Source organism: Kryptolebias marmoratus, linkage group LG22 (assembly GCF_001649575.2).
Source record: "Kryptolebias marmoratus isolate JLee-2015 linkage group LG22, ASM164957v2, whole genome shotgun sequence".
Lineage (NCBI taxonomy): Eukaryota > Metazoa > Chordata > Actinopteri > Cyprinodontiformes > Rivulidae > Kryptolebias > Kryptolebias marmoratus.
Genome location: NC_051451.1, coordinates 2476584 through 2490154, shown reverse-complemented (window position 1 = coordinate 2490154; position 13571 = coordinate 2476584). Strand labels below are relative to the sequence as shown.

Genomic DNA, 13571 nt, shown 5'->3' with positions numbered 1-13571 from the left:
ACATGGTGTTAATGAATACTATCAACATGTAACCTACTGTATGTTTACCGTGTTCCTAACATACTGTAAACGTTCAAATCGTTGTGAGTAGAAGTCCTGAATAGTATGCACAAGTTCAAAAACAAACAGGTCAGCTATAAATTAAGATAATGTGTATGCTGCTCCCTAACATCAAACCACTGAGAAAAGGGGACAAAAAGGTAATAAAATAATGTTTTGATCTTTGTTTTAACGTCCCAAACAACAGGCAGAAAAATGTGTTGGTTGGTGCTCCAACAGTGAAAACATCACCAAGAGAGTAAACATATATAGATTTATTTTGTCTTATTGCAGTTCCAGGTTCTGGTTGACTTTCACAGGTCAGAGATCAATGGAGATTTAGTTGTTTTTCTGCAGAGGAACTGGTTAAATTTACTTCCTGTTAAAAGGTAAGCACGAAAACATTAATCAAATCTGGAAGTTTACAGTAGATGGTCAACTTTCGTTCCCCCAGCTGTTTGAGTGTAAAAATGTAAAAAACAAAGCATTTCCTCTAAAAAGGGCTTTTTTAAATAAGCCCCGAGTCCTTCACACTATACAAAAGTATTCATCCTCTTGGTATTCTGTCCATTTTGTTACCTTACAACTGGGGATTTCCCTGTTTTTTAACTGATTACAGGCAATAATTCCACAAAAATACTTCAAAATAATTAATTAAATGTGGAAAATTTGTTTTCAATATTAACAAAAAACATATGAATTCAGCCCCTTTGCTCTGAAGCCACAATCATTACATTCAGAAGGCACATACTGATCAGACAGCCCCTACAATCAACATCAAGCAACAGCTCTCAGTAGTAAGATCTACCACTAAGGAAGAGACATCATGAAGACCAAAGAACTCTCCACACAGGTCAGAGACAAAGTTGTGGAGAGGTACAGATCAGGGTTGGGTTATAAAGTATCCCAGAACCCTGAACATCCATTGGAGCTCCATTATGAGAAATGATGGCATCACAGCAAACCTGCAAAGAGAGGTTCAACCAAAACCACCAAGTGAGTAAAAAGGATGTTAATCAGAGAAACCATAATCCAGGAGGCCAAAGATATCCCTGATGAAGCTCCAGCTCTCCTGTGGAGGTGGGAGGATTGATCTGTCCACAGAGAACACTAGCAGCTGCACAGAGCTGACTTTCATGGATGAGAGTTTCTTCCTCAAACGAATGGAAGAAGGTGCTGTGGTCAGATGAGACCAGACATCAAGGACACCATGTCTGACATAAATGATGAGAACACCATCCCTACAGTGAAGCATGGTGGTGGCAGCATCACACTGTGGGCATGTTTTTCATCAGAAAAGACAGGGAAACTGATCAAAGTTAAAGGAAAGAATACTGAGATGAACTGAGACTGGGACAGAGGTCCACCTTCCAGCAGGACAATGAGACTAAACACTCCACTGGAACCAGTTAAAAGGTTCTGGACTGGTCCAATCAAAGCCCAGACCTCAGTCCAACTGATTTAAATACTGGTGGACACACGCAGACACCATCCATGAAGGAGCTGCAGCAGGTTGGTCCTGAAAAAAGGAGACAAGGTCCAGGTTAGATGGACCGATGTCACAGAGACGGACCTGAGCAGACCTGCTGCTGGAACTGATGCAGAAGTATGAATACATGTCAACACACCATTTTTCAGTTAGCATTTAAAAACAAGTTTTACCCCCCATATAACTTCTCAATAATTTAAACCATTTCTGTGGAATTATTGCTTTTAATTAAATTAAAAGAGTTAAATTCTAGGTAGTAAAGCAACAAAATAGACCAAGAAGGATGGACACTTTCACAGCCTACTGTAGTTGAGAAAATGAATTGCACTAAATGAACAAAAAGTTGCTTACAGCTGAGGGGAGAAGATGCAGATGTACCCAGTTGTTTGTGTTGCTTGTTCACACCGTAAATGACTGAGTGCAACTTTTTCTGCTGCACAATCAGCATCACCCACCCAACACTTGGAATGGCATCGCAAACCATTAATAATCAAACACTCCACCACTTTCAAGCCCTGATACACAAGTTTTAGTGTCAACACATTTGGCAAATTGTCATCATTGTCGTCATCATAAAAATAACAAAAACATTAAAAACAGACAAGTTCACATCAAAGTAGAATACAGATAGTATATCTTTACCCACAAAAGGTTCATGTTACGACTACCTAGAAAAGAAAGAAAGCATCACCATGTTATACAAGTGTGTGTGTGTGTGTGATAAGGTGTAGAAAGATTAGCATATACTGCTTCATGTCAGTGTGTACATACAGTTTGTATAAACTTACAGGTATCAACACAAGAATCCTCCACCCGCCTTCCCAGGTAACAGCAAAATTAAAAAAATAAAACCCCCACATCACGTCAGAACTATTTGCATTCCCAAAATAAGCATCCGAATCAACAGAAGTTTTCAGCTGGACAATAGAAATCTCAAAACGTTCAATAAAATAATAATAAGAAAAAAAGGATATTTCAGTGCCAGCTATATATATATATACTATATCTTTATATTTTTGTTCTTTAAAACAATGTATAATTTGTGTTGCTATGGTCATGGTCCCTGGCAACATTATGGAAAAAAGAAATAGACACTGATCCCTAACTTTGTCCAGCTAATGCATGTCTGCGTGTACGTGTGTGTTTGTGTGTGTGTTTGTGTGTGTGTTTGTGTGTGTGTGTGCTTGAGTAGTGGTTGTCTGTTTTGGTTCATTTGTAGTTTTAGCTACTTCTTTAGAGTGTTACACATGTCAGAAAGGTAGGCTGAGGCATTAATTAGTGTGTTTAGTTTGTATTTAGTGTTTCGTTTGAATCCGATGACAGTACGTCTCAGCTGTGTGTTTATGCACTCGCACTGATGCTCTGTTTATAGACGGCGTGGTAGGCGTTTCGCAGCAGGACGTAAGGGAAGCAGGACTCCAGCAGATCCATGGTCAGGAAGGGAGACTCCTGCACAATCTGGAACACAAAAACAGCCCACAAATGCATGAAACTCAAACTGCTGATGCAGAAATATTCATGAAATGAAAGAAACATTCCTTAAAGAATTACATGTGGCCTGCCGTCGTACGAGCTAAAGTTTTAAACAAAGCTCTGTGTGATCCGAACACTAAGCTACTACCACACCAACGTTTAGCTCAATATCTGCAAGAATTGGCCGAGTTACAACCATCTCTGTTTGCTCCGTCTGCCATTTTGAACTGGGTTGACACAAACAGACAGACAGTGATAATCAGCTGACAGTTCTGGACTCCTCTCACCATGTCCAGCAGCAGGTAAACAGACTCTCTGTTGCGTGTCGTCATCTTGTCCGTTTCTTGGCCGATCTTCAGCAAGCTGGACGAGGCCAGCTACACACAGACACACAAAGAAAATGTAGAGTTACAGGGAGTTCTGAAAGTCTCACTGGTTTGGCTCTTTGTTTATTAACAGAAGAACTTCACAGAAATCCAAGCATGAATTTGTTGGTTTCAGCCAATGGACTCACATTTAATAGAAAATAATTAAACATATCATCAACTTAACAAAAACTTGAGCTACAAACACACAACACTTATAGGACTCGACTGTGCTGTGAATTCAACAAAGTGTAAAAGCAGAAATGTGTCACATGAAGCACAGATGACAAGAGGCTTTTCTGAGCTTGCTTTCAGTACTTTGCAACTAAATTTGTATTTTTTTAGCTGGCCTGTTGATAGTTTTAATTATCCTTTGTTGATACTTTTAGCTTCTAGCTGCCATTTTGCTACTGTTGGCTTTTGACTAATATATTGTTACTTTTAGCGTTTAGCTATAGTTCTGCTTTTTTTTTTTTTTTTTTTAGGTGTAACAACTGACTTTCAGCTAAGTGATTCAGCTTGTTTCAGCTAAGTGATTCAGCTTGCATTTGACTTTGCAAATCGTGGAAGTGACCCTTCAGTTGTAGTTTTAAAGTTCACGCCGATTGTCCACAGGAAACGCCTCAGACCTTTAATTATTACTGAGTCGCCCGCTAACGTGAATGAAAAGGGTCTGAATGGATCTTAATTCACCTTCAGCTGTTTATGATGCATTAAAAAATAAATAAAATGCCTCTTCAGGATCAAAATAAAAAATATAACTGGCAAAGTCCTTTTTTCCATTAATAACCTGTACACTAAAAAACATTAGGCTGCATTTTTAGAGCAAAGACAGAAGATGAATTTCATTGACTTTAACTGAATGTTTACAAAACAACATTTAATTTGAAAAAATGCTTCAATAAAAATACATTTTCTTTATGTATTTTGAATCTTACAGCCAGGAACTCCTTCAGGCGGTCCTCGATGCTGCCCTTGTGGATGGTGAAGAGAGCAGCAGCGATCTGGTTGATGGCTTTGGCCAAGCAGTGGATGTTGTTGCAGTGGCCTGTAGGGGGCAGCAAACACACACTGTTAGTTAAAGAACAAGTCAATTGTGCTCATTTAAACCAATTAACATTGGTTGAATTTTAACCGTTTGACAGCTGAAAAATTTCCCACATTTCCAGTGGATCTGACAGTAGTTGGTAAAAAAAACCAAAACTAAACATTGATTTCAGTTTTTAATTTCTTGGAGATTGTTTGACTATGTGAAGTGAACAAACAGAAGAGGACAAATTCAACACGTGGTTGTAATTGTAGCTCACAGAATAGTCAGGGTGTCAATGATGAGGCACAACATCGAAGAAACTAATCAGTGGCCAACATGCAGGCTGCATACTAACCACGCTGAAGGCCGGGATCACTTATCCTCTTCACAAGTCCCTTATTAACACAGCAGCCTTTCATTTCAAGGTTGTTAGGAGGCAGCCTCACAATTATTCACCCCTGACAAATGTCTGATACCTTATCAAAAGCCTCACTGAACTACAACAATGTGTCTTTATTGTGCTAAATATTGGGTGTCCTTATATTAAAATACTCAAAAACAAACTAAGTTTAATAAAACAATTCGCAGTAATTTTCTCAGGACTGTTAGTACATAGAGGGACTGTATGAGTCTTGTACAGAAATGTAAATCAGTGAGGACAGAAGGTTGATCTTATTTGCATTCAGAGCAATTTTACAGCGAAGGTGCAGTCAGTTCTGCCTCCTGCAGAGGCTGATATACAGAGTTCTTTTAATATTGTCTGCCGCCAAACGCAAAAGGGGGATAGGTTTTAGCCTATTTGTGTGTTCCTTTGTCTGTAGTGTTAGCAAAATATGTCATGAGTCAGTGGATGGATTTTAATGAAACTTTCAGACATAATCACTGGATGATTTATGTGCTTCATTTAAAAACAATATGTAATTCTTATTACTACTGCTGCCAAAATAATATCACATGTTGCCTAATAACAAGTTTATTAATACTTCCAAAATTTCATTAACATTCATTCAGTGATTCATGAGATATTTTGCTAACAGACAGACAATGTTGACAAATAGTTTTAAACAAAAAAACGTGATCTTTTAGTGCTCAGAGATGTGTTGGTTAGAAGAAGTTATACAGTAGCTAATCATCTGTAAAATGACCAGATTTACTCAGGGTTAGGGTTAGCTTTGGCAGCCATATTGAATCAGGATGACTGTTGTAGATCCAATGTTTAGTTTCATTAAACTCCATCTAGTGGTTGATGAGATATTTTGCCAATGCTGCAGACAAATAAACACAGACAGACAGGCAAACACATAACCACCCGTTTGCCTTTGGTGGCGGGTGATAAAGATGTGAATCATCCTAAGCGATTACTGTAACATCTATCGCTTTTAAAAATAAATATCTACCAGAACATTCCATCACACAACAAGTTGTGGGCCTACCCTCGATGGCGGGACTGTACTGTGACATCACGTTGCTAGCGAGCGTTGGCAAAGAAACAGCCACAAACACCATCAGCAGACAGGCGATTTTATACTCCTCCTCTGGACTGATGTTCTCTGCAAACATGCAAACAGGAAGTGGTCACACAAACAAGCAGTGTGTGTGTGTGTGTGTGTGTGTGTGTGTGTGTGTGTGTGTGGGGCCCGGTCCCAATACTCGCACTTCCACCCTCATCCCACCCTCGTGTCCTTCAGATGCTCGTTCTGAAGGGTTTGAGTGTGTAGTGCGTCCCAATTCTCCGGAGTGCTCTTTAGCCCCGCCCTCTTTGTGTACTCCAAGCGGACTTCGGCGAAGTATTTACCCACAATTCATCACTGCATGTGACATTTTGAATTTTTTTATTATCTTTATTGACAATGAAAGGGTTTTGAATTAAACGGCAGAAATATGGCGGCGGTGACAGAGCAAACTGCATCTGTCATGAAAAAGCAGTTTTTAAATGTAAAGTATTGAAATAATTCTTGTTTCTCTCTGCTGTACAGGTGTGAAAACTATCAAACTTTGCTCTGTATTCAACAAGTCAGAACAAAACACGTGAACAGCCAAATATCTCCTGCAATGACTCTGGAAAGCAAAAATACCTAAACTGTACTTTTAAAATCGTACTGGCACCTTCTTAAAATACCAAAACAGGGACCGGTCGGCCATGTTGGATGTCACAGTTATGACGCAGAGGCACGAGACGATGATGTAACCTGTCCCAGTTCTCCAATGTCTGCTTGTAACCTGAGCACACGGACCCTTCTGTGCACTTCGACTGAGTACACACTTCACAGAGGGGCGGAGGGTGGAGGGTGAGGATTGGGACAGGGCCTGTGTGTGTGTGTGTGTGTGTGTGTTTGAGCTGCCACCCACCGCTCTTCTGAGAGGAGAGCGCCACCACCAGGGCTGGGTCGATCTCACAGGGTAACCCTGCTGCTGAGGACAGCTCGTAGACATTCATGGCCACCTGGAAACCGATGGAAAACATCAATACAAAGTAGCTTCTTTTTGGTTAAAATGTAGTGGGAATGTTAAACGCTGAGTGAGTTTGCTGACATTTGTTGAAAAAGCTAAAACTGTAGCTAAAAGCTAAATTACCAAAAACAAACAAAAAAGAGACAAAAACAGACCAAGAGTGATGAACTAGATTTAAAAAAGAACAATGTTTCTAAAGGACTGAAGGGATGTGTTTATACATGTATATATAAAAGGTCAATAGTTTGAAAAGTATAAAAGTTATAACCAAAATTCACAGCACACTTCCTGATTGAGCTGCATGCTTTGATATACCGTATGTTCCGGCACTTAAAAGCCTTTAGTTTTCTCAAAAACAACAGTGTCTTATAATCCAGAGCACCTTATATATGTAAGAAGTCTTAATGTTTTAGTACGACTTTGGTGAACTACAAAGCTGCAGCGCCTGCAGCATTAAGGCTCAGTTATAGTCACACAGGGCTCCGTGCTTCTGAGCGAGCCGTGGAGGCGTTTATACTCGACGCTTACGCTGGTGCAGTATTCTCCGAAAAGACAGGGCTGTTTGGTTTCGCTTAATGCGCCTTATAATCCAGTGGGCCCTTTAGTGTGGAAAATACGGTATATGAATTGTTAAAATAGCAGAAGGTTTGTTGATGCAGTTTGATTGCTAAAGATGTATGGAGGAAACTAGAAACCAAGCTGATGTGGACTCCACCTTCATGTCAGTCTCTCGGGGGATGTGGTCCTTGAAGTCCTCCACTGAGCTGACCAGGAAGGGAATGTGACATGACAACACCTAGAAAAAAGACAAAATGTCCGCTCAGACATGGAGGAGGAAGTGATTTTACCACGTGGGCACAGCACATCTGAGAGGATCTTACATCTCTCAAAGCTTCCTGAGCGAGGGAGCGGAAGGACAGAATGACTCCGATGATGGTCATCCTCTTCAGCACACTGTCCACAGCTACAGACAGAAACCTGGTTTAGTGTGTGAGCTCTGATTACCAGCAGCTGGGAGTGAACGGTGAAGGTGTGTGTTGCTGCTTACAGGTGAGCTTTTTGAAGAGGGCAGCCATGTGGTCTGGTTTGTCAAAGCTGGTCCTCATCTGGGTCAACACCTCCATGTTCTCCACCACCAGTTTCTACACAGACAGACATACAAACACAATCAGAAACAAATCATCCGAAACATCAATCCAGACACATGATTTTAATGTGTAAACATGAGCTAATAGGTTTAAAACCAGATTTAAGGCTTTTAAAGCTCACTTTTGTTGGTCAATGTCTGCTAATAAACATGTATACACATTTTGATGCAAAAGTCTGGAGCCATCACTATTTTTTAAAAATATTTTACTGCCAACCCCCCCATCAAGTTATATTCATCATTTGACCAGTGGTACACTTTCATTATCTGCAGGAATATGTAAAACTATTATCACCTAACAGTACCTGTGCTTGTGTACTAATAACAAAATATCTCATCAACCACCAGATGTTTTCTTTATTAAACTTATTAATAAATTAATCTTCTTTAGAAATAAATAAAGTATTCATTCATTCATTCATCTCATGAACCACCGGACATATTTTAATGAAATTATCAGAAAGTAATCACCAGATGTAGATCTACAACCTGCTTCAAGATGGCTGCCACAGGTAATCATCCTTAAAAATAAAAACAGCTCATTCAATTTGACAAATAATGAGCTCAAATATAGTGTGGAGATCACTGAAAGTCATCACAGATCTCACAAGCATGGCATGCAACACGGCGGGTGATATGCATTCCTCCACAGAATGAGGAAAGAGTTTTCTTCCTCAGTTACAGCCATTTTCTGCACTGGCTTTAAAATTCATCTTATGCAGACAAACACCTACTACTAGTAGGGATGACCAGGAATATTCAAAGTGTCGTTAAAATGAGAACACAGCCTCACAGTCGTACATGTGGCCCTCTGCAGCGGTGACAGTAAGAGAAAACAGAACATGTCACTCTCTCTCAGAGGGGTTTTCAGCTGCAGGACTTATAGGGAGTTAGGCCAACTTTAATTCAGCTGAGCGGACACTAGGGATGGTAAGACTAACCGGTTTGCATCGATCCACAGACATGTGCAACACGACTGCATCGGTAAGATTTTACCTCATCGTATCGATTAAATTCAACATTAATGTAAAAATAAAACAAATTATTGAGCAAACAGTGTTTCCTGTAGACAGCCAAGCAGTGTGGGTTTTAGTTGGTCTGCCAGTCACAGACATATATGTTGTGCTGGAGTGCTTCCTGCATCGCCGCCATGTTGGATGGGTCTCTCCTCTCTCTCAGCAGCACAGAGCGAGCAGCTTCGACTGCAGTTTGTTCAGCCTACGGTTGCAATAACCGACCCAGTATTGAAGATGGATCAGGTGGGATTATCTTTCACAACAATAATTTTTGTTATTTGACCATTTATAACATTCTGTCATCGTAGCTAACGTTATTAGGTAAACAACAAAATGCTAACAGGAGGAACTAGTCCTCCTCTCTCATTAGCTCTTTCTGTTTTTTCTTCACCTTTTGAAGGTTTCCCAGTAACACAGATTTAAGGAGGCAATGAGAAGCTGCAGTAAGAAGGGAGAGTTTTGTTGCTACAGTTGTCTCAGCTCTGTAGTGAACATTTCAAACCAGAGGACTTTAACAGGAATTCCTCTTAAGGAAAGGTCAATTTATTTTTGTATGAAGCTCTAATGTACAATAGCTTTTTACAAACTTCAAATTGCTTAATTATTTTTGTAACAAACCCTTCATTACTTCATGAAAAGTAAATCATTCAAACAACAAGCTAAGTTTATTTAAATCAAGATCAAGCCTGTGAATCCAGATGTGTATTGTGCCGGGTAGAGATCAGAGCTTCTCATCCCTTTACAGTAAAAACGTGAAACAGGCAGCAGTCTTAAATGAGAAACTGGAAGCTGAGATTAGCGCTCGTTAACAATATTCAAATATTTGAAAAGAAATTAGCGGACGTATGTCAAGACAGTGCCGGATCCCTGAGCTGGACCTTTGATTCTGAAGGAGACCTAGCGTTCCTGAAAGGAATGCATATCGCCCACCGCCTTTCAGGCCAGAGTTTTAAACTGAAATTATCTCATGAAGAGAAACGAGACAGTTGTAGCTGTTCTGGTCAAATCTTGAAAAAAAACAGTATCATGCAATATTGTGAGATCTTGTGACAAACACACAGGTAAAACCATTATCACCTTCAGTGCTCAGAGAATACCACAGGGATGACTCTCAGCTACTACCAAACAGAACTTGCTTAATATCTGTAAAATTAACTGAGTTCTATCCATTGTTGTATTTTCTAAGGTGACTCAGCTGTGGCGCCCATCTTGAAGTTAATCATTTATAGTTGCACATTAAATGATTAATGTTTTAGAGTTTCATTCAAATCCATCAGACAAACAAACACAGGTAAAACCATTCTCGCCTTCAGCAGCAGGCGAGAAAAACAGAAAATATTACAATAAATATAAATGCCTTGTCCTGTAGTCTGGTACATTGAAAGAAAAGAAACATGTTCAGAGCAGGGTTTGTGGGATCCTCCCCCTCTGACTGCGTACCTTCAGCTCAGAAACCTGCGATGCGATGTGCCACATCAGACTCTCACTGAGAAACTTCATCCCGTACGGCCCCAACAGCTCGGACAGCGAACGCATCTCTGGAAAAACAAAAACAAGGCTCGGACTCTCTATGCTTTCTGGAAGAAGATGCAGAACAATGAACATCCAAAGAAAAGGTATTGGAACCCCCAAAAAGCTTTTATTTACTTTTACCAATACCAAGAGAGGTTCAGACTCGAGTGATTTAGTGAATGTTTCTGTACCGGAGATGTCGGAGTATTCCTCAGCATTGAAAGTCAGCTCGTTCTCAGTGGGCAGGTTGACAAAGGCCTTCATGGCGGGAAAGTAAGCAATGTGTCCGTTACTGACCTGACGGAGCAATGTCTCCAAGTACCTACAGACACACAAAATATGATGCAATCATCCTGTCAGCGTTTCTCTCAGACTGTGTCGAGGGTGAACTCCAACACACCAGTTTGTGTATAGACTGGTGATGGTGGGCTCGCCGTGGCTGTCCAGGTGCTGCGTCTGCTGCAGGAGGACGTTGTTGAAGACCCGAGTGATGTCGATGGTGACGTAGTTCTCTATGGACTGCAGCACGGTCATGTAAGCTCGGACACTGGTCAGCAGCTCGCTGGGCTTGGCTATCTCCTGAGTAGCCTGGTTGTACATGGTCATCCCAACGATAGACCTGGGGTTAAAGAGTCACAACATGGAGGCAAACACAAGTCTCAGTCTTATTCTAGTACTTACTACGGAAAAAGATGGCATTTCCCATCAATGTTTTAAAATATTTTAATAATATAAAAATATACTGTTTTTTTTTTTTTAATCGGTCTTAAAACTGAGTAAATATCACTTCAAATGAACAAAAACATGACATTTCACACCATGCAATTATTAATTAAAAACATCTAAACCAATATCCAGGAGCGCAGTGTAGGACTTCATCAGCCTCTCACATGGTTGTGGAGGAACTTCAGCCCACTCTTCTTTCTAACATTGCTTCAGTTCAGTGATGTTTGCAGATATTTGTTTCTGCTCAGCTCTCTGAGGTCCCACCACATCATTTCAGTCAGGCTGAGGTTCTAGACTTTACCTGGACCACTGCAGCTTCTTGATTCTTTTCTTTTTCAGTCGTTCTGTTGCAGATCAGCTGCTGTGTTTGGGATCATTGTCCTGTTGGCCTCACATTTTACTGCAGAATCCTTTGGTCTGCAGAGGAGGTCATGGTCAATGACTGCAATGACTCCACCGCCGTACTGACCCTTAGTACGAGCCGTTTGGTTTTCTCCAAACATGGTGCTGTGCATTCTGGATAAACATCTTGACTTCAGTCTTATCTGTCCAAAGGACATTGTTCCAGAACAGGACACCACGCTGATATCTGCTCCTGCAATTCTTCCAAACAAGCCAAACTGTTCAGTCTTTTACCAACTGTCCTTTAACCTTTAACCTTTAACCTGCTCACTGAGGCCTGAGCATTGCACAGTCTGATCTCGGGGTGAATTTGCTGGGACCTCTACTCCTGAGAAGATTGGGAGCTGTCTTAAATGGTTTGGTGATGACCTTTAACCTTTCCCAAGTTCATGAGTTGCAACTGTTGCTTCTCTAAGGTCATTGCTGATGTCATTCCGCCTTGGCATTGTGTTAACAGAGCAGCAAACTGACCAAACCTCTGCTTTTATCAGGGTTCCTACATGTTTTACACCAGGAAGTTTAAACCTTTCCAGACATTTCAGTCAAATTTTGAGTAACTTTGATGTCAAAACGTCTAAAATTGTACTGTTTTTTAGAATGATTGTAAAGTAGTGCTGTTTTATCATGTATGTGTTAATAAATGGTTTTTTACCCCTCGCATTAAATACTTCTAGAAAAACAATTAATTACTATTGCAAGAGATGTATGATTACTTTTCTTCAGTCCTGTTTTTGGATCAGAATCTTATAAATTTCTATTATTCCAAAATATAAATCAGACTGACTAAATCTTTGAACTTTCATTTTTACCTGATTATATTCAGAGGTAGAAAGTATGAGTGTTAGTGTCTCTTCAGTAACTCTAAACTGGTGATTTTAGATGTTTTAAATGTCATACTTGGTGAATCGGATCTCCAGGTGCGAGGTGAGGTACTCTCTCGGTGTGAACGTGTGCTCCCACACCACCAGGTTGGGAACGTAGTTGATGGAGAAGCAGAGTTCAGACAATGCTGTGTGGAGTTTATCTAGACTGGAAGGAAAAGGAGGAAACAAGAAGGTCAAACTGGGTTTTATCAGGTGATATGAGACCAAACAGAATAAATCATCAACTGTTTCACCTGCAACACTCAGGGAACACAATCTTCTTTTATTATGGTGCTAATACAGATTGTGTTTTTCTTACTGGTTGTTTTGCCAATCTATCAGTAATTCTGACAGAATAAGTACAAATGACCATGTAGTTGAAGCACAGCTACATATAAAGTGCATCTTGAGAAAGACAGAAAGACCCAAAGCTCCTTAAATGTTTGCTGTTGGTACTGACTTGGTGACTAGAAGTCTGTTCTTCCTCATGCTCTCCACTCCTGGTTTCTCCCTCTCCGGCTCGCCCTTCTTCCCCGTCGCCTTCTTGCTCTTCTTGTTCACGGCCTGGCTGATGGTTTTTGCACAGTGCTTTGGAAGTAGCTGCAGGTGTCATCGAGCCAAAGCAAACGGCATCCAGCAGATGGTGGAGTAGGAAAACAGATAATTAAATCAGAAGAGAAAGAAAATTACTCCTGTTCTCTTTTCAAACCAGACTGACAGACAGGTTAGAAATGGACTTGTTTCTGACAGCAGGGAGCCAAAAATAACAACATGGGACAGGAGTCTGCAATGGTTACAATAGTACAGGATGATATAAATTAGGGCTGCAACAACGAATCGATAAAATCGATAAAATTCGATAATGAAAAGCGTTGGCGACAAATTTCATTATCGATATGTGTCGCGCAATTTATGCGTCACTAACGTTGTCGCGGAAACGGTGACGTCACCCGCAGCGCGTTTGCTGAACAAACTCCGTCCCGTCCCAAATATAAGTCATTGCTCCGTCCGCTCCGTATGATGATGAAGAAGCTACGGCTCCTCTTCCTCACTGCAAA

General features: G+C 40.5%; 1 protein-coding gene across 8 annotated transcripts in view; it reads right to left on the bottom strand.

The window, feature by feature from the left end:
• Positions 1-299: 299 nt before the first annotated feature.
• Positions 300-13571, bottom strand: part of nckap1 (NCK-associated protein 1) — a 64387-nt gene continuing 51115 nt past the window's right edge. For 4 of the 8 annotated variants that reach the window (XM_017435616.3, XM_017435617.3, XM_017435618.3 and 1 more), the window contains 13 exons: positions 12974-13113; positions 12548-12679; positions 10923-11141; positions 10714-10844; positions 10451-10548; positions 7896-7989; positions 7729-7811; positions 7563-7643; positions 6746-6839; positions 5830-5946; positions 4305-4414; positions 3289-3378; positions 300-2986 (listed from right to left, as the gene is read on the bottom strand). In XM_017435616.3, the coding sequence (XP_017291105.1) occupies positions 2870-2986; positions 3289-3378; positions 4305-4414; positions 5830-5946; positions 6746-6839; positions 7563-7643; positions 7729-7811; positions 7896-7989; positions 10451-10548; positions 10714-10844; positions 10923-11141; positions 12548-12679; positions 12974-13113 (1506 nt within the window). In that variant the 3' untranslated portion in view covers positions 300-2869. Of the gene's footprint in view, positions 2987-3288; positions 3379-4304; positions 4415-5829; positions 5947-6745; positions 6840-7562; positions 7644-7728; positions 7812-7895; positions 7990-10450; positions 10845-10922; positions 11142-12547; positions 12680-12973; positions 13114-13571 lie in introns of all 8 variants that reach the window. The other 4 variants (XM_037973417.1, XM_037973418.1, XM_037973419.1 and 1 more) reach the window with 1 other exon arrangement.